The sequence below is a fragment of the Camelus ferus genome, chromosome 16, assembly GCF_009834535.1.
Source record: "Camelus ferus isolate YT-003-E chromosome 16, BCGSAC_Cfer_1.0, whole genome shotgun sequence".
NCBI lineage: Eukaryota > Metazoa > Chordata > Mammalia > Artiodactyla > Camelidae > Camelus > Camelus ferus.
The window spans coordinates 25,023,785-25,045,580 of record NC_045711.1 but is presented as its reverse complement, the minus strand read 5'-3'; the positions used below and the strand labels follow the sequence as shown (position 1 = coordinate 25,045,580).

The following is a 21,796-nucleotide window of genomic DNA, read 5'->3' as shown; positions in this document are numbered from 1 at the left end:
CTCAGGCCAAACATAATGGGTGGGAACACAGCCCCACCCAACAGCAGACTTCCTGAGCCGCAAAGTCCTCTAGACACGGCCCTACCCATGAGAATTCCAGGACCAAGCTTCACCCAGCAGTGGGCAGGCCCCGGCTCCTCCTGCCAGGAACCCTGCATAAGGCTCTAGTCCATCCTCATCCACCAGGGGCAGATACTAGAAATAAGAAAACAACAATCCCAAAGCCTGTGGAAGGAATCCACAAACACATAGAAAGAAAGACAGATACAAGGCAGCAAAGGAATATCTCACAGGCCAAGGCACAAGAAATAAGTGATGAGGAGATAAGCAATTTATCTGAGAAGGAGTTTAAAGTAATGATGGTGAAGATGTTCAGAGAAATCAAGAGGAGAGTAGATGCACGGAGTGAAGTTTTTTAGCAAAGAGTTGGAAAATATAAAGAATACCCAAACAGAGTTGAACAAAATCACTGAAATGAATAACTCACTAGAAGGAATCAAGAATAGACTAAATGAGACAAGAATGGATCAGTGAGCTAGAAGACAGATTAGTGGAAATCACTACTTCAGAACAGAAAAAAGAATAAAAAGGAATGAGGATAGTTTAAGAGAACTCTGGGACAACATGAAGCACTCTAATATTTGCATTATAGGGATCCCAGAGAGAGAAGAGAGAGAGAAAGGACCTGAGAATTTTTGGAGAGATAATCACTGAAAACTTCCCCAACTTGGGAAACAATCACCCAAGTCCTGGAAGCGTAGAGAGTACCACACAGGATCAACCGAAAGAGGAACATACCAAGGCACATAGTCATCAAATTGACAAAAGTTAAGGATAAGGAGAAAATATTAAAATTAGTGAGAGAAAAGCAACAAATAACATACAAGGGAGCTCCCATAAGGCTATCAGCTGATTTTTCAGCAGAAACTCTGCAGGCCAGAAGGGAGTGGTACGATATATTTAAAGTGATGAAAGGGGGAAACTTACAACCAAGAATACTCTACCCAGCAAGGCTCTCTTTCAGATTTGAGGGAGAAATCAAAAGCTTCACAGGTAAACAAAAGTGAAAAGATTTCAGCACCACCAAACCAGCTTTACAACAAATGTTAAAGGGCCTTCTCTAGTCATCAAACCATAAGAAAAGAGAACAAAAAGAAGAAAGAGGGGGAAAAAAAAAGACCTACAAAAAATTGCTTTGGCTGTTTGGGGTCTTTTGTGGTTCCTTATAAATTTTGGAATTGTTTGTTGTAGTTCTGTGAGGAATGTTGTGAATATTTTGATGGGGGTTGCAGTGAATCTGTGGATTGCTTTGGGTAGTGTGGCCATTTTGATAGTGTTGATTCTTCCAATCCAAGAGCATGAGATGTCTTTCCATTTCTGTGTGTCATTTCGGCTTTCTCAGAGTATAGGTAACCTCCTTGATTAAGTTTATTTCTAAGTATTTTGTTGCTTTTGATGTAATGGAAATGTTTATGCCGATTATAAAATTATGGTTTTTGAAGGGAAAAAAAAAGTGAATGAAGGGCCACAAATGGCAAAATATCCTTCTTATGGGTGAGTTGTATTCCATTCCATATATGTATGCTGCATCTTCATTATCTGTTCAACTGTTGATTTGCACTTGGGATGCGTCCATGTCTTGGCAATTATAAATAATGTTGCTGTTAATAGCAAGGTGTATGTATATTTTTGAATTAATTTTTATTTTGTGGTTGGCTTTATTCCTTTGATAACTATGTAAGTTTAAAAAGCTAAAGCTCTAAATGTTCTTAGAAACAATGAACAGTACATATCTGTACATTAAAAAATACGTGCAGCAAAAAAAAAAAGAGCTATCAAGCCATGAAAGACATGGAAGAAACTTAAAAGACATAATACTAAATGAAAGAAGCCAGTCTGAAAAGGCTTCAAACTGTACGATTCCAACCAAATGACATTTCTGGAAAGAGCACAGCTACAGAAACAATAAGATCGTGATTTCCAGGGGTTTGGGGAGAGGGAGGGAGGGGAGAGATGAATAGATGGAACACAAGGGATTTTTTAGGGCAATGAAATTATTCTATATGATACTATATTGGTGGCTACATGTCATTATGCATTTGTCAAAGCCCAGAAAATGTACAACATCAAGAGTGAACCCTAATGTAAACTATGGACTTTGGTTGATAATAATGTGTCCATGTTGGTTCATTGATTGTACCAAATATGCCACACTGATGAGGGATGTTGAGGGTAGGGGAGTATATATGTGTAGGTGGGGAGGGCTATGTGGGAACTCTATTTTCTGCTCAATTCTGCTGTAAACCTGAAACTGCTCTAAAAAAATAGTCTATTAAAAGAAAAAAAAATCATGTTTGGATAAATAACTCATAATTTTTAATAAATGGTATCAGTAGCAAAGAAGCTGAAGCTTTTGTAGTTAGATACTCAATTAAAAATTGTAGAGTGGTTCTTTTATAAGGATGATGGTGATGTTAAATTTTTTTGTTTCAGAAAAATCAGAGGTGGTGCCAGGTTGCCTCTTAATCTATATCGTCAGGAAGGATGTAGATGTTTACTCTCAAATCCTGAGAAAACTCTTCAATGAATCCCATGGAATCTTTGTGGGCCTCCAGAGAATTGAAGAAGAATTGACTGGAAAATCCAGAAAAGCTCAGTAAGTAGGCTACTGATAGGTGCTGAAACCCACAACTAAATTGTCAAAAACCAAATGAAGTGCATCTTTGTCCTTTTGCATGGTGGATGGATCTCCTGGACAAGAGACCCCCTGGTTCTACTCTGGCCTCTGTATTGGGCCGTGTGAGTGGTCAGGGACTGAAGTGTCTCCCAGAGAATGTGCAAATGGCTGTTAATTGACTTCCTGGCTGCTTAATAAGCTTTCTTTGTTTCTATTCCTGCTTCATTTACCCTCTAAAGAAGAAAATTTAGGCCAAATAAGCACCTGAGAGTCATTGAATGAGGTCCCACTGTTGGGTGTTCTGTTGTTAAAGAATTATTCTCAAGGCATTTTTTGGGGAAGAGACCAGAAAATGTGTACTGTTTATAGACTAGAATTGTACCAAGTGTGGTCATGAATCAGCTGCATCAATGTCAGGTACTTGTTCATAGCAGATTTCTGGGCCCCACTTCAGATCCCCAAAATTTCTGGGAGTGGATCCTAAAATCCCTAGGTGAGTCTTAAGCACAGAGTTTGAGAACCCCTGTGTTAGGTTTTTCTTGTGTCCATCCATATATGGTTAGGGAATGGGCAGTATTGGTATTTGTATTGAAAAAACAACAACAACATTTTTTTCCTTCTCCTTTGTTTCTCCTTTACTCTCACACTACTGCCACACTCAGAACACTGCTGACACCAGATGTATGAGGGTTTTCCCCCACCAATCAATTCTCTGACACCAGCTGGGTGTTGTAGAAATTTAACTCAATTCTGACACTGCCTACCTGGAGATAGCATCAGATTTTACAGGTTAAGGGCTGAGTCCCATGAAACTGCCCCCCACATCAGATGCCAGTCACAAATAGTGGGTCCCAGGTTACCCACAACTTCTTCCCAACTTGGCTACAAATCAAAGTTTCCCATGACCACCTCAGTTTCGATTAATTTGCTAGAGTGGCTCCCAGAACTCAGGGAAGCACATTTACCAGTTTGTTGAAGGATGTGAGGAAGGACACAGATGAAGAGCCAGATGAAGATGTACATGGGGCATGGTCTAGAGGGTCCAAGTGCAGGAGCTTTTGTCCCTGTGGAGCTGGGGTTTGTCCCTATCCTGGTACGTGGATGTGTTCACCCACCTGGAAGCTCTCCAAACCCCATACTAGTAGACTCTTCCTCACATAGGCATGATCAGTTATTATCTCTGTTCCAGCCCCCTCTCCTCTCTAGAGAAGTCAAGGGCGAGGCTGAAAATTTCAGGCTTCTAATTATGGCTTGGCTCTGCTGACCAGCCCTCATCTAGGAGCCCACCCAGAGCTGGAACAAAAGATGTGCTAGTGCTCTTATCGCTTAGGAATTTACAAAGGTTTTAGGAGCCCTGTGTCAGGGACTGGGGATGAACACCAGTTTTCTATTTCTTATTTTGTCACGGTAGTTTACTTCCTTGATAAGCATTTTACAAATGGATCATTTTGGAGAATACCCTGGTTAGCGTGTGTATGTGAGATAGATAGACAGATAGATAGATAGAGGCAGAGGGAGAGGAGAGAGAGATCACTAGCGTAAAGATGCTCTGGTACAGAATATTGGTAACTCAGATTCTAGGAAAAAAGTATGTCAAAAGCCCTGTAACTCCCTGAAGGTGGGGACGCTGTCATTTATTTGGGCCCTCTGTTCCCGGGTCTCCTCCTGCATCTATACAGTAGGTGCTCTAAAACGCTTGCTGAATGAACAAGTTAATGAATATGTGAATGACCTACTAATGGTGGAGTAGTAGCTCCTGTTTTGTGCATGGGGGCCAGCGTATCACCTTGTTTTTTGGCAGGGTGAGTTACTTGTCTGGCCCTGAATCTGGCTGGTTAAAGGGGGTATGGAGTAGTGGGGACTGGGTGAGAACACCTGCAGGTTGCTTCACCTCCTGCTGGCGCCCTTGTAGGCCAGGTGCAGAATGTATTTACTGTTCGTTTTTAAATGGAGCAGTAGGTGGCCTTTAGGTCTCTTCATCTAGAACTAATTTTTTTTCTTGCTAAGGATCTGCATCTTGGTAACTAACAGCCATTGCTTTCTTGTTTGTTTTGTTTTTAAGAACTGTATTTTGAACTAATTTAAAAGTTACAGAAAAGGCACAAAAATAATAGGTTTCTGTGCATCCCTTAGCCAGCTTCTCTAATGTTAATGTCGTGCATAACCACAGTACTGTTACTTAAACCAGGAAACTTAAACACTGACGTAGTATGATTAACCAAAGACCTTATTTCATTTTCACCAATTTTTCCACTAATATGTCCTTTTTCTCTTTTGCAACTAAATGAAGTTGCATTTATTTTTCTCTCCCTAGTCTCTTTCATGACCTTGACACTTTTGAAAAATTTTGACCAATTATTTTGGAGACTGTCCCTCAATTTGGGTTTGTCTGGTGTTTTCTCATGATTGGACACAGGTTATGCATTTTTAGCAAGAACACCACGGAAGTGGTGTGATACGTCCTCAGTACATCATGTCATGAGGTTCATGATGTTGATGTTTTGTTGGTGATGTTGACCTTGATCCCTTGGTTAATGTGGTTTCTACTAGGTTTCTTCACTACAAAGTTACCATCTTTCCCTTTGTAACAAGTAAGTATTTGGAGGAGAAACTTTGAGACTATGCAAATCCCATTTTTTCTCAAATTTCAACCATTAATTTTAGTGTTCATCAGTGGATCTCATTTCCAACTATTAAAAACAGTGTGGACACACAGATATTAATTTTATTCCACGGGTTATATTGTGTTTTATTTATTTTGTTGCTTAGGTTGTTCCAGCTTCGGCCATTAGGAGCTCCTTCAAGTTGGCTCCTGTCTTTGAGCAAACTCATCTTTTTTTGGATACTTAATACAATCAAAAGATGTTCCTTACTTTCTGTCATCGCAAGCTGTTCCAAGTTCATCTTGTGTGTCATTTCATTTTTTGTAGATTGGTTCGAGTGAGTAAAAACTACCGATCAGTCATAAGAGCATGTATGGAGGAAATGCACCAGGTTGCAAGTAAGGATTTTGTGTGTATGTGACAGTAACTGAAGTACTTATCTGGCTATAAATACTACAGGGTAAAACTGATCGACATTCCAGTTCGAAACTCTTACTTTCCCACCTTAAATAATCCTTAATTTTTTTGGCAATTGTCTTGAGTTTTTCAGATTAGAACATACTGAGATGACAAGGGGGAGGGTATAGCTCAGGAGTAAAGCACGTGCTTAGCATCCACGAGGTCCTGAGTTCAATCCCTAGCACCGCCACTTAATAAATAAACAAATCAACCACCATCAGTGCGTGCCACCCCTCACCCCTGGCAAAAAAAAAAAAACCCCAGCAAAACTGAAGTGACAGATTTGAGGCTAATGGGCCTAGTTAAGGATCTTTGACAATTGCCTTCCCAGTTCTTTGACCTTGGTGATTTAAAGTCACCATAACCATGAGAGCCATATGACTCCTGGATGCTGGGTAGAGTCTGTATAACATGGTAGTCTCTATATTTGCTGTGTTGACTTGAGGGCCTTGGTTTGAGAAACACTGATCTACAACAAAGAGATGTGAAGCATTTAAAAAAAAATCTATAGTGAAAATTGGCAGTCATTGAAGACATGAGCCACAGAACTTAAATATGAAACTCTAACACTGAGATTAAATTTCCACTGCTCACTTAAAATGTTTTGTTTTGTTAGTTGCTGCTAAAGATCCAGCCAGTGGCCGCCAGTTCAGCAGCCAGGTAAGGTGGGGGAGGGGGCCACCTTTGTTGTACTGGCACCATTATGTCCTGCGTCCTCAGTACCCACCTGGGGTGGCTCTGCAGTCCCTATTTTTGCAGAAGTCTCTACTTTCCAGGTAGACAGGCAGCTCTTTGGGGTGGTAAGAACCACCTTGAACTTCCTGGTGCCCCCTTTCAAGGCCTAGCACATTGGAACACAAGGATGTGCTTTTGATAAATACTTGCATGAGTTTTTAGTTCTTATGGGAAATACAAATCCTAACCACACTGTGTCACCTGATAGTGAGCTGAGATTTTGGAACCACTGGTTAGTCTCATAAACTGTACTCAACTCATCAACCCAGCATTTTTAGCTGAGCTGTAGGTTATTATACTTTAGTCGGCACTGGAAGATGGCTTAAAGGATTCTATTTCTTTGGTAGAATTTTGATATTGTTCAAACTCGGTAGTGAATAGGGACTGGTGCACTATCTCTGAAGTCATCAAAGCATTTATTTTCCCTTGTGAATAAGGTATTTTGTGATTGTGCACAGAAGGATGGCTGGGGAGGGGGAGACTGCATATTGCTAAGGGTAGGGTTCAGACCTGATTTATTTTTAGGTCTTATATTGGGCTTGCCTTTTAATAGACTATTTCCTAAACATCAGTCCCTTGAATACCGACTTCACCATTTTTGCTGTATCTATGTATTTCTTAAGAGTATTTACTAAATATTTTTCTAAAAATCGTCTCTCCTTTTTCACTCTGAGCGTCTTCCTAAACCATATCAGGTGATGAGCTAGTTATATTATTCAAATGCATTCTATTAAACTAAAACCACAACCATTAAAATAAATTTTAGTCTATGTCCCACTCCCTAAAATGCTCTTACTGGCTGCCCTGTGGGAAACCCTGCCATGGGAATAGTCAGTAAACGTTGTTAATGAGTGATCATCATGTGTTTCAAGCCTTACTTTGTTCCTTTGCTCTAAGAAAAAAATCTCAGGAATGTTTTCAGTCAAAACTTTGCCTGTTTCTTCTGTAGGTCTCCATTTTGTCAGCAATGGAACTCATTTGGAACCTTTGTGAGATTCTTTTTATTGAAGTAGCCCCAGGTGAGCACAGAATCATCCTGTCACCACATCAGAGGTGTCCCCCTGCCCTCTCCCGTGTTGTGATGAGTGTTTTGTTGCCTAGAATGCTCTTTTCATTGTTTCTCATGAACGTAACCATCAGAAAGCATTACATGATACCCATAGAAGCCTGCTGTCGTGTCAGATACTGCAAAAAGAATCGGAATGCTGTCTGAAAACCTAGTGTTAGGTGGGTGACCCCCCAAAATACCAAGACAACAGATACTAAACTAGTGTGTGAAAGGGATAGTCAATGTTTGTATCATGGACTAGTCAAGCTTAAGAAAATTTGATGAGAAGCTAGGGGGTGGGCGAGGCATGGTGCAAGTTCTTCCTTAGCCTCCGAAGGAACCAACCCTGCCAACATCTTAGTCGCAGACTTCTAGCCTCCAGAAGTGTGATTTAATACATTTAAAATATGTTGTTAAAACATTAAAGACAGGAAAAAAGCTTTTAGGGGTGTGAGTAGGAATTAGGAAGTAAGAGGTAAATTCACTTGGAAAATTCTTTCTCTAGTGCTTGGGGCAAGTGCAGCCTTCCAAGTTCAGTCCACTCCAAATTATTCCCTAGATCTTGAATTAAATTGTGGTCATTAGAGCATCCTGGCTTGAATGGGTTCTCTGTGGAGGTTCTGCAGGCTTTTTTTTTTTTTGCAATGTTTTAATGGTTTATGTTTACTGATATCCACAGATGAGTATTAATAGTCTTGTGCAGGCATAGCTTTTTAGTCATACTCCTGCTCACTGAGCAGCTTGAAATTAGAATTAGTAGTTTGTCTGCCTGCTGCCTCCAGTGGATTTTGAGGGCTCTCACTATGTTTTTTTATTATCTTGTGTACCTGGTGCCTAGTCAGTACCAGTCTCCATATGGCCATTACATACATAGCCACTGAGTATTGCATACTTGTGAAGAATTGGGGTGGGGGGTGAGATCTAGGTGTCATGTTCAGCCCTTTCCAGGACTCAGTGAACGGTGGAGCTGCCTGGCACAGAGGAAGTAGTCCATGGAAGTCCACTTGCCAGCTCAGCCCTTTATTCAGAACTGCACGTGGTTGTGCTTGCTTAAGAGGGATACACCACTTCCTCCATAGAACGTAGGGCAGATGGGCTAACTCTGTACTTTGGGAATTTACTGCAGGTGAAGCTATGACTTTGGTATGTGACAAGAGTTTTTGCTTCCAGCTGGCCCTCTTCTCCTTCACCTCCTTGACTGGGTCCGGCTGCACGTGTGTGAGGTGGACAGTTTGTCAGCAGATGTTCTGGGCAGTGAGAATCCAAGCAAACATGAGAGCTTCTGGAACTTGGTAAGAATCTCCTGCAGACTGGGCCTTGCTGTCTTGCACTTCCTACTGTTTTCCCCATGCTCACCGGCAGGCCTGAGGGTTGCCTGCTGAGCCTGTGTGAACTTGGCTCTGAGTCTGTGATGATGGACACGTGCTTAGATCTTTTCTTCCCTGCTCCGTAGGAGAGTTTAGAACTAGTTATGATGTAAGAAAAGTAATGCTTTGTAGACTTTCCAGTGAGAAGGGAAATACAAAAGTGATTGATGCGTGCTGGAGTCGGGGATTGATGTACATGAGTCTGAGGGGTGGTTTTGAGGTGATAGAAATGTTCTAAAGCTGGATCATGGTGGTGATGCACAACTCTAAACTTACTAAAATTCACTGAATGATACACTTGAATAGGTGAATGTGTGTAGTTTATAAATTGTAGCTCAGTAAAGCTATTACAGACAACGAGGGTGATGATCCCAAAGTCATTTTGGATTATCCGTTTGGAAGTTAGCGTGTGTGTATAGATATGCTATGCCTGTGAGAGCAATACTTTTCCATTCACCTTGACTGACCTGTAACCCAGTTGGGAGGGAGCAGGGAGGAGGCTGTTGGTTGACTTGAATAATGGAAAGTTGTTTAAACAAATAAAATCTGGAATTCAGGTAAGGAGTTGTGGCCTTCGAGGTTTCTTCTGGGCTAGGAGGTCTGTGCAGGTAAGAGGAGAGCCTTCACTCAGAAATTACTGGGCCCAGATTTTGAGTCCCTGATTCATTCACTGAGTATTGAGTACTGTTGTTTGCAAGGCAGTGGAAAAACAGCCATGACCTAAGTGTGCAAAGATTCCTGACTTTATGGAGCTTACATCCTGGGTAGAGAGATAGGAAATAAATACAGAAACAAAATATATAGCATGTTAAATACTGAAGTGCCTTGGAGAGAAATAAAGCAAGGGAGGAGAATTGGGAATGTTGGAGTGGGGGAATCAAGGAAGGCTTCACTCATCAGGTGAGGTATGAGTAGAGACCTGAAGGAGGTGAGGAGGGAGCTGTGCAGACATTGAGACTTGCAGGTGCTGTCCTAGAGGCAGTGAAACGAGGAACGGCAAGGAGGCCAGTGAGTCACGAGCAGTGTGAGCAAGATGGAGGGTTCGAGAGATAAGGGCAGGGAGATACAGGACCAGATTAGAGGGCCCCTGGGGCTGCCGTGAAGGCTTTAGCTTTTAGAGAGGCAGGGCAGCAGAATGGTTAGAACAGGGTCTGTGGTGCCAAACTGCCCAGGTTAGCATCCCAGCTCTGCCTCACCAGCTGTGAGATCTTAAATGAGTCACTTACCAGCCTTTAGTTTCCTCATCTGTACCGTGGGGATAATAACAACACCCACCCCTTGAGGCTATTAGGATTAAATTAATTAAAGGATGTAAATGTGTATAAACTAGTTGATGTTCACAGTTAGAGCTCCTGTTTACCCCTGAGTCAGATGTGGCGAAGGGGACGCTGGAGAGTTGAGCAAGGAGCACTGTGATGTGACTTAGATTTTCAGTGGCTTTTCTGGCTGCACTGCTGAGAACACAGCAAAGGCAGAGTGGAGACCAGTCTGGAGGCTACGATGCTAAACCAGGCAAAGGTAGTGGTGACGTGGACAAGGTAGGAGCTGAGCAGAGGAGGTGATGAGAAGTGATTTGATTCTGGATGCCATTTAGAGATACAGTTGCTAGGACTTGCTAATGGATCAGATGTGTAGGAAAGAGAAGAATGTGGGTGGTGAGTTGGAGGCGACCGGGTGTTTCCTTGTAGGCATGTTAAACAAAATGCCTTTGAGATCCAGGTGGAGCCATTGACTGGGCAGTAGGACATATACACGTCAGGATTCAGAGAAGGAAGTCCAGGCTAGAGAGAGAAATTGAGGACTTGACAGCATATATATCCTTGGCCTTTTTGAGCATGACTAATAGTAAGAAATCTTACTGTGTGTATTTTACATACATACTTGCATTTTATAGTGTTGATTCTCATTATTCATGATGGTTACAGTCTACAGAGTTGCCTGGAACCCTGAGTTCTCAGTCATGAACCATGGCTCCTGGTAGGGCAATTACAGGATCCCTTTGAGCCTCTGGCCACAACATTTTTGTCAGCTGATCAGTTTATAATCTTGTTTTATGTATGTTTCTGTTTAAATATATTGTTGATTCATTAACATTGAATTCATGGCCAACAGCACTGTAGCGCGTGCCTGAATAAAGCTTATCTAACATGTATGTTCTCTGTATTGCACATCATAGTTTTCTTCGCACTTAGGAACACTGGGCAGCACTTCAGCACTATACTTGGGGGCCCAATAAAAAGCACAAAAATGCAAAAAATGTGGCACTAAATAGATCGCAAAAAGACAGTCGTTTAGTGTGAGAGCTGATACGAGAAGGTGCAGCGCTGCCTTGTTCACCTCACCTGGGAGTGTGCACATCCGGTGGCTCGGATGTTTTGCCCCTCTGCACACGTCCGCAGTGATGGTGAAAGCACCTTGGATATTGACTTTGTGGTTACAAATAAATTTCAGCAGGTAAGCATATTCACAGATATGAAATCTATGAATAAAAAGGATTGACTATTTATATTCAGTGTGTGTATTTTTTTGAACTGACTTATGAACCTATAGTTTATTTGAGGCACTCTCATAGTTTGTGTTTTCTATTTCATTTATTTTTTAAAAGTTGGTCATAACCTGTAATGGATTACAACATGCAGTTTGAAAAGTATGGTATGGGTTAAAACCATGAGACTGGATAAGTTAGTTTACCTCTGGAGGGAAGGCACCATCATGGTTCCCTGAGGCTGGGAAGCCAGAGTATGAGTTGAGGGGAATGGCTTCCTACCTTCCTGTAAATGCTTACGCCCTTGGGTGTCCTTCCAGGTGACTGTCTTGGTGCTGCAGGGCCGGCTGGACGAGGCTCGACAGATGCTCTCCAGGGAAGCTGATGCCAGCCCCACCTCTGCAGGCATGTGCCGAATCCTGGGGGACCTGATGAGGACAATGCCCGTTCTCAGTGTATGTGGGAGCAGCCTTGCTCTTCTGAGTCGTGGGAGATGGGTTCATTCAGTGAGCATAAGGGGTTTGTGTGGTGATGGCATCTCACTGCGTCTCTTCTCACAGCCTGGTAATACGCAGACACTCACAGAGCTGGAGCTGAAGTGGCAGCACTGGCATGAGGAATGTGAGCGGCACCTCCAAGATGGCACATTTGCCTCCAGTCCTCACCTTGAGTCTCTCTGCAAGGTCAGTGGGAAGCAAGTCCAGGCCAAGGTCCGAGTTGGTTTCTCCCAGGGGCTGTGGCAGCCACCGCAGCAATGGCAGGAACTCGGTCCTCCTTGGACAGGGCTGTTTATGGGCTCTGTCAGGAAGGAGAGAGCTTTCCAATCAGGGGCTCTGGTAGAGATCGGGAGCATTGTTAAGAAGGTGTCCTCAGAGCTGAGGGAAAGTGTCTCTCTCCTCAGATCATGCTGGGAGACGAAGCTGCCCTCTTGGAGCAGAAGAAGCTTCTGAGTAACTGGTATCATTTCCTAGTGACCCGGCTCCTGTATTCTCATCCCACAGTAAAACCCATGGATCTGTACTTTTATGCCCAGGTGAGTCTGAGCTCTTCGGGGTTGGGGCTGGGAGAAGGATTCTGGGGGCTCTGCTCCCTGCTGGGTCATTTTCAGCATGTGGCCTCCTTGAGTTGAACCTCCTTGGAGAACAGGAAGGGTCTTTCCTTTGGCCCTCTTTGAAGGACTCCATCATCCTTCTCCAGGGTTCCCTACACAGCAGCCCTGTCTGTCCCCTTGACTCTCTGCTTCCATCCGGGGATTGAATGGGTCTCTACTTTTCCACAGTCCAGCCTTGACCTGTTTCTGGGAGGTGAGAGCAGCCCAGAACCCCTGGACAACATCTTGATGGCGGCCTTTGAGTTTGACATCCACCAAGTGATCAAGGAGTGCAGGTAGGACTCGCTGCATCACCACTGTTCTAACCATTTTTAGGTGTTCAGTGCATTACGTACATTCACAATGTTGTACCACCTTCACCACTGTCTTTTTTCTAGAATGTCCTGTTCTTTCTTGCTGGTGTCTTAGCCTTCTTCACACAGAGTTGCTCCCCTCCACAGCCCCTCCACCGCCCCATGTAGGTAGATAATGGCTTCTTTCTGGATGAGCTTGGGGACCTTCCTGAGGCCTGAGGGCTACTGTATTTATAACGGTAGCCATTTCAGAGATGTATTACTTAAAATAATGTTGCAAGAAATTACTTCGATATGTAAAACCCATGAACAGCCAGCTAGCCTGTTTCTTGGAACCTGATGGACAGGCAACCACCTTAAGGGACATTCTCACTCTCTAGTAACCCAAAGGTTATCACACCATCTGGCTCCTGGCTGCGTCTGTTTAGGGCAGGGATTCTACATCATTCCTCTCTGCAGAAGGGTGTCTCCTCACTGCACTGAGCCTTCAGCAAGGCAAGAAAGGGAGTGTGAAACATAATGAATCCAAAGTAAAGCTTTCCGGAAATATTCATGAATAGTAAGTTAGAAAGAATATACCCTTCCCTCTTGTGCATCCTGGAAAAGTGGGTATTGTACCAAAGACTCCGAGAAGAGAAAGTTGGGAACTGCAGCAGGTAGCCTTGCTCAAGTATGAAATTCACTGACTTTGACTGGATCTTTTTTAGTAGATCTGGGCAGTGGGAAGGGTTCCCTGCTGCTACCTGCTCTTCTGTTTCAGCCAAAAGAAACCCAGAGCATCAAAATGGTGTTAGATTTGGAGAAAGAAAAATGGGGTTTTGTGTCGATATTCTTTTCATAGTCCTATATCCTCGTGCAGCCTCTCAGGGAGACCCTGGGGGCCTTGTTCAGCACTCTGTCTGTGTCATTAGTTCTCCGCCTCAGTGGTTGCTACCCTGCAGCCTTGGAGGCTGGTGTATCCCTTTGGGAAGACACCCGACGGGGACTGGAGTGCGGTGTGGCTCCCTTAGCTCTGGGGTCCTCTGTAGCCACCTTGCTGGCTGTTTTGCTGTAACCATCAGCTAGAAGTCTAGGTAACAGCAGCTGATCTGGGAAGCTGGGGTGTCATTTCCCCCACCCAGCCCACTCCACCCCGCTCAACTTATTCGATGGTTATTACACATCTGTTATATGCTCCACGCTGTATCAGGCTTTGAGATTACAGTGATTTTTCTTGTATGAAATTTACAGCCTAGACAAGACGTTTTGGGACTTCTCTAGAGAAGACACCATATCTGATTGGAAAGTCAGGGAAAACTTCTTAAGGAGGTGACACTTAAGCTGAGTTCTGCTGCACCCCAATGTTCATAGCAGCACTATTTACAATAGCCAAAACATAGAAACAGCCTAAATGTCCATCAACAGGTGACTGGATAAAGAAGATGTGGTATATTTATACAATGGAATACTACTCAGCCATAAAAACCGACAACATAATGCCATTTGCAGCAACATGGATGCTCCTGGAGAATCATTCTAAGTGAAGTAAGCCAGAAAGAGAAAGAAAAATACCATATGAGATCGCTCATATGTGGAATCTAAAAAACAAAAACAAACAAACAAAAACAAACAAACAAAAACAAAGCGTAAATACAGGACAGAAATAGACTCACAGACAGAGAATACAGACTTGTGGTTACCAGGGGGGTGGAGGGTGGGAAGGGATAGACTGTGATTTCAAAATTGTAGAATAGATAAACAAGATTACACTGTATAGCACAGGGAAATATACACAAAATGTTATGATAACTCACAGAGAAAAAAATGTGACAATGAGTGTGTATATGTCCATGAATGACTGAAAAATTGTGCTGAACACTGGAATTTGACACATTGTAAAATGATTATAAATCAATGAAAAATGTTAAAAAAAAAAATAAATATCCTAAACAGTTAAAAAAAAAAAAAAAAAAGCTGAGTTCTGAAAAGTTCAGTGAAGAACACCAGAAAAGGCAGAGAGAAAGCCTGGGAGAAGGCACAGGCATGAAAGAAAAATGGCCTGTTACCTGCTTAGGGACTGCAAGTATCTCCGCAGAAAGACTAAACAAGAGGTGGGCTGAACTGGTGACAAAGATAAGAAAGAAATCAGATTATCAGGGACCATATATACTCTTCCCAGTAGTTTTGACTATGAAAGTGGGGAGCCATTGAGGATTTTCAGCAGGACAGTGCCATGGAATTTGTATTTGAGAAAGGGTGATCTGAAGAGTGAGGACAGCAAGGCTGGTAGCTGGGAGACCAGACCTAAGGCTAGTAATAGTCATCTGTGTGGAAAGTGGTAATAGTGACAGAGTGGTGCTAACAGTAGATCTATCAGTCCTGTTAGCTCCACTTGAAAATATCGTACAGCCAGCTGCCTCCCACTCCCTCCACAGCTACCACCCTGGCCCAGCCACCATTACCCTTGGCCTGAACTATTCCAGGTGGCCCCCAACTGGCTTCCCACTGTCACCTGTCTGTGTTGTCCATTCTCACAGAACAGCCCGCATAATCTTGTAAGACTTAAACCATGCCATTCTCCTGCTTGTGTCCCAGGGGCTTCTCATCACAAGACCTTAAGTGAGCTGGCCTCTGCCTACCTTGAAGTTTGAGTCATAGGGGCTTCACTGTGAAGTGGGAAGAAGAGAAGCTTACGCTTTCCACCCCTGAGCCTCGACACTGGCTATTTCCTCTATGTCAGGAATCCTCCTTCCCCTGGTCTTCCTTTGGCAGGTTCCTTCTCATCCTTCCCCTCTGCTCATACAGCCCTCTCGACTACTCTTCTATGTACTCCTTATTCTAGGAGGAGTGGGGGCGGGTGTGTTTTTATATTTGAGGAGGCAACTTTTTACATCGTCTTCTCAGTTTACACTTTCTCCTTTTATATGATATTCTTAAGACTGGTCATTTCTGATTTCATCTATTTTAAAATTTTTCATAACTTTAGTCTCTGAAGATAGCTTCAGAGTCTCAAAGCACTGTACTGACCGTTATAATTCCTCCACTTTGACAATGAAGCTGAAGTTAAAAGAAGTGAACTGGCCAGTCGCTGAGCAGCTGGACTGGATCTGAACCAATTTCAGTGCTTTCCCTTGGGACATGGCTGTGCTTTTTAGCATGTCAACAGTTACTGGTGAGCAGTTTAGTAGGGGACAAGTTTCTATTTTCTCACTTTTTTCTTAAAACAGTCCAGGCAGGCAAATGGTAAAATTACTTCCATCTTATAGATGAAAGGGAAACAGAGACAAGTGACTCAAAGGGCAGTCTCAAGTTCAGTTGTAATACTTTTTCCATTAAATTGCTACCTACTTAGTGAAATAACAGTATTTAGTTAAACAATTGATATACAAAGGACCTATGATGAAATTAGAACAGTTAAGAGCAACAGTATTATCCAGTGAATCAGGGTTTGTTTAGAGGCCTGTCATAAAGAGGTATCATATTTATTTGGATTTTTTTGTCTAAAAAGGACAAAGTCAAGAAGGAATGCAGCAGAATTACGAAATTGTGAAGGTCATGGCTAAAGACAACCCTGGACCAAGGAATAAGTCTTTAAACGTTTGAGCACTGCACTTTTGTATAGCATGTAATGAATTTTTAGAACTTAGTATCCAGGGATGGTAGTAGAAATACAAGTGTTTTTTGGTTTTTTATTTGTTTAATGTCACATTTAAAAAAAATTTTTTTACAAGTTTTTTTAAAAAATTGGCATAGTTTTTTGAATGTCAGATCCACGTGCATAACTTGTAATAGAGTTGGAGTATATCTAATAATAGGAATGAATTTTAGGGAGGCCAACATGATATTCCTTAATGGTGGAATTTTGGAGCAGACGGAGTATCATAATGTCCATATCCCTAAGACCAAGGCAGAAGTTGTAAACGTTTATCCAGTAAGTCACTGTAAGCCAATCCCTGTTCTTTTTATGTCTTGAAAGCAGTTTTTACCTTAATGAATGATTTCACCTAGGAAAGTATACCTGCTGTTAACAGTCTGCTCCCTCCACTTGGGCTTGATTTTTGTCTTAGAGAAAACAACCATTAAAGTTTCTTTTCCCTCTCTCAAGATGTAAAAAATAGTCAAGCCGTATATACAAATACAGAAAGGCCTATGAAACAACTCAAAGTGATGTATGCACACTGACAGTAAGGACATTGGTATACTCTATGCAAAGTGATGCTGGGGAGTTAGTGAATAGTTGGTGCTGTAAAGCAGTGGTTTCTAGGAACTTACTTACAATCAGATCTTTAGAGGGCCCTAGAAAACTTCATTTTTAACAAGGGCCACAGATGATTCTATGTTTTTATTAAAAGTGTGGTTTGGGGAAGGACTTTTAACCTTCACTGTGTGTCAGATTACATATATAATAAAATCAAATTTTAAATCATGTAATTGAATAAAAATAATGTCTTTATAAAGTATTAATAACACAAGGTTGTTTTTAAAGTGACATCATAGGTATATAGTTGTATTCGTAAAGTATGCTCATCAAAACTGCAGCAATGAGAAACATTAACAGCAAATCCAAGTGCAAAGATACTCCTTTGAATTTCATGTTTCATCAAGCATCAAAAACCATCAGCCTTTTAGTTTTCTTATACATTATTCTGTATCCACATTCTCTATGTCTAATTGGATCCCTGGATTTTATTTCATTTTCTGTGTGACATCCCTATAGAGATGTATCATGGGCTGCTTTGAGGGCTGAATGTCCTTCTTGGTGTCTGTTGTTAGTCCTCACCTAGCACAGAGAAACTTCTCATTCTGTGCTTCCAAACAGAGTCCAGCTTGTCGCTGTCCCTCCCACCCTTTTTAAGCAAAGAACGTGTGTGGTTCCTGCTTATGCTTCACTCATGTGGGCCGTGGCCTCTCACCCTGATTTTGCTTCTTGCCTTTGTGTCTGAACCTAAGCATCGCCCTAAGCAACTGGTGGTTCGTGGCCCATCTGACGGACCTGCTGGATCACTGCAAACTGCTCCAGTCGCACAACCTCTAGTAAGTATGCCATGGCCATGCCAACCCTCTTCTCGCCACCACCCAGGCCCGGGAGGGCAGAGTGAACCAAACGCCTAGAATGGAGATCGGGCTGCTGAAGGGGGCCCTGAGTAGAGCAGGCCAGGAGTCTTGGTCTCATGCTACGTTTTATTCCAGCTTTGGATCCAACATGAGAGAGTTCCTCCTGCTGGAATATGCCTCAGGACTGTTCGCTCATCACAGGTAGGAAGGCCCTAAGAGTGTGGGGTGGCAGCAGGGTGCTCTTCAGCCTGTGGCTGCCGGTGGAGATTGGACTGTGTTCTCTCCCATCTGGTTCCCTGAAGGCTACAAGGGTTGGGGGAGGAGCCATCTTGGGTGCCAATTCCCAAGCCCCAGGGCAGCACCTGGGCTTGGCAGGCCCTCATGTCTGTCTTCCTCGGACCTGTGCAGCCTCTGGCAGCTGGGAGTGGATTACTTTGATTACTGCCCTGAGCTGGGCCGAGTTTCCTTGGAGCTGCATATTGAGCGGATCCCTCTGAGCACAGAGCAGAAAGCCCTTAAGGTGCTGCGGGTTTGTGAGCAGCGGCAGATGACTGAACAAGGTGAGCTGGCTCTCCTCCCAGCACACTGTCTGTGCTCACGCCACGAGGGCCAGACTGGGGAGAATCCGGGCAGTGGATGCCAGGAGGTAAACCAAAACACAGGGGAGTTATTGGGGAGGGACAGAGAGCTAGGGATCCACTGAGACTTAGAAGCAGTTGAGCACATTGCCTTTTATGAGGTCCTGACCCATTTCTCGTGCTTTCGCCAGAGGGCAGGGCTGGGGCAGCCATGAGTTTACCTGTTCTAAGTGGGTTGCTGTTGCTTGGTAAGGCTGGCTTGGTTGGGGAAGCTGGACCAGGGGCGGGTCAGGAAGAGCACAGGGAGGAAACGATGATGAAGTTTGCCCTTTTTCTTCTCCCCTCGCTGTTGAGTGATAAAAATCTAAGTTGTTATTCTTCCCAGAGGCATTGCATGCTTATGACCATCTCTGAAAGCATGTGGCATCAAGACCCAAAGGATGATAGGATTTTCAGCACCTGGACAGATAACAGAGGTGCTCAGCTGTGGGGAGCAGTACAAATCTTTTGCCACCCATGAAATGAAAGCCAGTCCTGCCAGGGTGGGTCATACTGTTAACAGAGCCAAGAGACAATTTATAAACCATGAAGTTCCTAGTTCTACTGGTCCAACTGTATTTGGAGCCCATGGAGAAGCCCTATAAAGCTCGGAGGTGGGAAGGTTGCTCCTATCCCAGCAAAGTTCAGGAATGGAGTGATCTGTAGGGTGAAAATGGCACCTTTTCTCTTTTTCCCTGCAAAGTTCGCAGCATTTGTAAGATCTTAGCCATGAAAGCTGTTCGCAACAATCGCCTGGGTTCTGCCCTCTCTTGGAGCATTCGAGCTAAAGATGCCGCCTTTGCCACGCTGGTGTCAGACAGGTGGGCTCAACTGGTGTGCGCTTCCTGGGTACTGTCTGGGAAGTTGGGAGGCTGAGGAGGTGGGCCTGGGACTGCCGCTCTGATCTCTGGCCTTGGCCTTGCAGATTCCTCAGGGATTACTGTGAGCGAGGCTGCTTTTCTGATTTGGATCTCATTGACAACCTGGGGCCAGCCATGATGCTTAGTGATCGACTGACCTTCCTGGGTGAGTCTTGCCAGGCTCTGTCCCCTGGACCTTCAGCACAAGTGGACAGTTGTGAAGACTGGAGAGACTGTTCTAGACTTCTCCAGTCCAAAAGACATAGAACCCCGTGTGCCAGTCTCTACAAAGCATATTTTTGGGTAACATTTTATTTTCCAGTAATCTCAAACTTAGAAGTTGTAGAAGTAGTGTAAGGAATAAGGAACTCCCACACACTTTACCTAGACTTACTGGTTATTTGTATTTTGCCTCATTCATTCTCTCAATCAGGTTTTTTGGGAAAAATCTGAAAGTAAGTGGAGACATTGTTCTCCATAAATACCTGAGCGTGTATTTCCTAAGAACAAGAACATTCTCTTACATAACCACAGTTATCAAGATCAGAAGGTTCAGCACTGATACAGCACTCTCATCCGATCCACATGCGTATTCTCATTCCATCAGCCGTCCCAGTGATGTCCTTTATTTTGTCCAGGTTTGCGAATTTAGTTTGCAGGTCTTTTTAGTGCCTCTGCCTTTGCTGGTGCTTCCTTAACCTTGACATTTTAAGGGTCAGTTCAGCTCTCTTGTAGAATGTTCCCACTTTGGGTTGATCTCATGAGCAGATTCAGATTATGTATTTGGGCAGGAATTCCACTGAGGCGACGTGTCCTCCTCAGTGCTGTCTGCCCTCTTACTGGTAGAGTTTGCTTTTGATCACTTGGTTAAAGCGGCTTCCACTAAGTGTCTCCTCTGTGCAGCACCAAGTTTCCCTTTGATTTAACAATTTGTGGAGAGACTTTGAGATTATTTAAATGTTTTTTCATAAAACTTTGACCCCCTAGTTTCAGTAACTACTCGTGGTTTTCTGACTGCCACCCCCTGTGTTTTAGTTGGCATTCCACTGTATGGATGCCAACAAAGCATCTTTTTCCCTGTTTATCCTTTCATTTACATCAGGAATGGTCTCATGGGGGTTACTTTATTCAGTGTGTTATAATCCATGATGCTTGTTTATTTTGCTGCTTAGATTCTCCCAGGTTTGGCTCTTGGAGCCCCTTGTAAGCATGTGTTTGAATCCTTTTGGTCCCACTGATCTGTGAGCTTGGAGACCGCTCTGGAAGAATTTCTCTGCTCCGTGGAATGGCTGGTCTGGGGTCTCTTCTTTTGTTTAGGGCCAGAGGTGACCTAGCGCTCTCTTTCCTCTATAGGAAAGTACCGCGAGTTCCACCGGTTATACGGGGAGAAGCGTTTCGTTGATGCCGCTTCTCTTCTCCTGTCATTGATGACTTCTCAGATTGCCCCACGGTCTTTCTGGATGACGCTTCTAACAGATGCCCTGCCCCTTCTGGAACAGAAACAGGTACAGGTTGAGTCCAGTGATTTTCTTCTCTGCCTGCCATCCTGTCGCTGTTGCAGATATGTACCTATCCATTGTCTCCTAAGTAGGCCTGTGTGTGCGCGTGTTCCCCCCACAGCACCCACTCTGTGAGAAAAACTACTTAATTTGAAACGAGGCCGCTATCTGCTGACAATATTCAGCCCAGGGCCCTGACAGGAAGAGCTGAGAGTGAGAACAGGGGTGCTCTGCCCTGCCGGGGTTGCATATACAAAGCACACTCCTCCAAAAGGGATCCAAGAAAGGGTATCTCAGCCTGGCCCTGTGCCCAAACCAGGGCAGGTTTTGCCTGGGGAGCAGCTAAGTGAAGCAGCATCTCTCTCCTAGGTGATTTTTTCAGCAGAGCAAACATATGAGCTGATGAGGTGTCTGGAGGACTTGACTTCAGGAAAGCCAGTGTGTGGAGAGCCTGATCCCCAGCGACTCCAGGTCAGTTTAGCTTTTCCAGTTTGTTCGTTCCACAATGTAGAAAGGCTCCCCGCCAGCACTGGCTCCTTAAAATTCATGTGCCTCTTAAGTTATCTCTTAACCTGTAACTGTGACACACCAACTTTTTAGGAGAAAATGGGGTGATTCTAGTATTCTGGTCTCACATTCTTTCCTGCTGATCGGTCACAGTGGTCCTTTGCATGCAGCTCCATCTCTTAAATTAAGAACTTGCTGGACAGTACTACTACATGTTAAATGCCTTTTTTTTTTTTTAACCTTTGGATTAGCCTTGGGAGCTGTGAAGAAGGGAAACTTCCTGCTGTACCTCATGCTGGCTCTCTGCTTTTAGGATGACGACGTAGAGACCACCAAAGTGGAAATGCTGAGACTTGCTCTTGCACGAAATCTTGCTCGGTCAATTATAAAAGAAGGCTCGCTGGAAGGTTCCTGAAGCCAGCTCCAACATGGTATCTTTGTAAGGCTATGTATATACATTTTTAAAAGAATAAATGTTTTCTTTTGCAAATGTAAGGCAAG

General features: G+C 43.5%; 1 protein-coding gene and 1 pseudogene across 2 annotated transcripts in view; one reads left to right on the top strand and one right to left on the bottom strand.

Moving 5' to 3' along the window:
• The window catches only part of NUP85 (nucleoporin 85), a 29,989-nt gene extending 8,199 nt beyond the window's left edge, over positions 1 to 21,790 (top strand). For both annotated transcript variants that reach the window (XM_006176479.3, XM_006176480.3), the window contains 17 exons: positions 2,494 to 2,656; positions 5,608 to 5,678; positions 6,356 to 6,399; positions 7,424 to 7,493; positions 8,693 to 8,814; positions 11,695 to 11,829; positions 11,935 to 12,057; positions 12,276 to 12,407; positions 12,654 to 12,760; positions 17,708 to 17,791; positions 17,948 to 18,013; positions 18,221 to 18,372; positions 19,133 to 19,250; positions 19,355 to 19,455; positions 20,643 to 20,794; positions 21,158 to 21,259; positions 21,609 to 21,790. In XM_006176479.3, coding sequence (XP_006176541.2) covers positions 2,494 to 2,656; positions 5,608 to 5,678; positions 6,356 to 6,399; positions 7,424 to 7,493; positions 8,693 to 8,814; positions 11,695 to 11,829; positions 11,935 to 12,057; positions 12,276 to 12,407; positions 12,654 to 12,760; positions 17,708 to 17,791; positions 17,948 to 18,013; positions 18,221 to 18,372; positions 19,133 to 19,250; positions 19,355 to 19,455; positions 20,643 to 20,794; positions 21,158 to 21,259; positions 21,609 to 21,710 — 1,844 coding nt within the window. In that variant the 3' untranslated portion in view covers positions 21,711 to 21,790. The remainder of the gene's footprint in view (positions 1 to 2,493; positions 2,657 to 5,607; positions 5,679 to 6,355; positions 6,400 to 7,423; positions 7,494 to 8,692; positions 8,815 to 11,694; positions 11,830 to 11,934; positions 12,058 to 12,275; positions 12,408 to 12,653; positions 12,761 to 17,707; positions 17,792 to 17,947; positions 18,014 to 18,220; positions 18,373 to 19,132; positions 19,251 to 19,354; positions 19,456 to 20,642; positions 20,795 to 21,157; positions 21,260 to 21,608) is intronic.
• On the bottom strand, positions 17,358 to 17,651 carry LOC116669198 (annotated as a pseudogene).
• Positions 21,791 to 21,796: the final 6 nt, after the last annotated feature.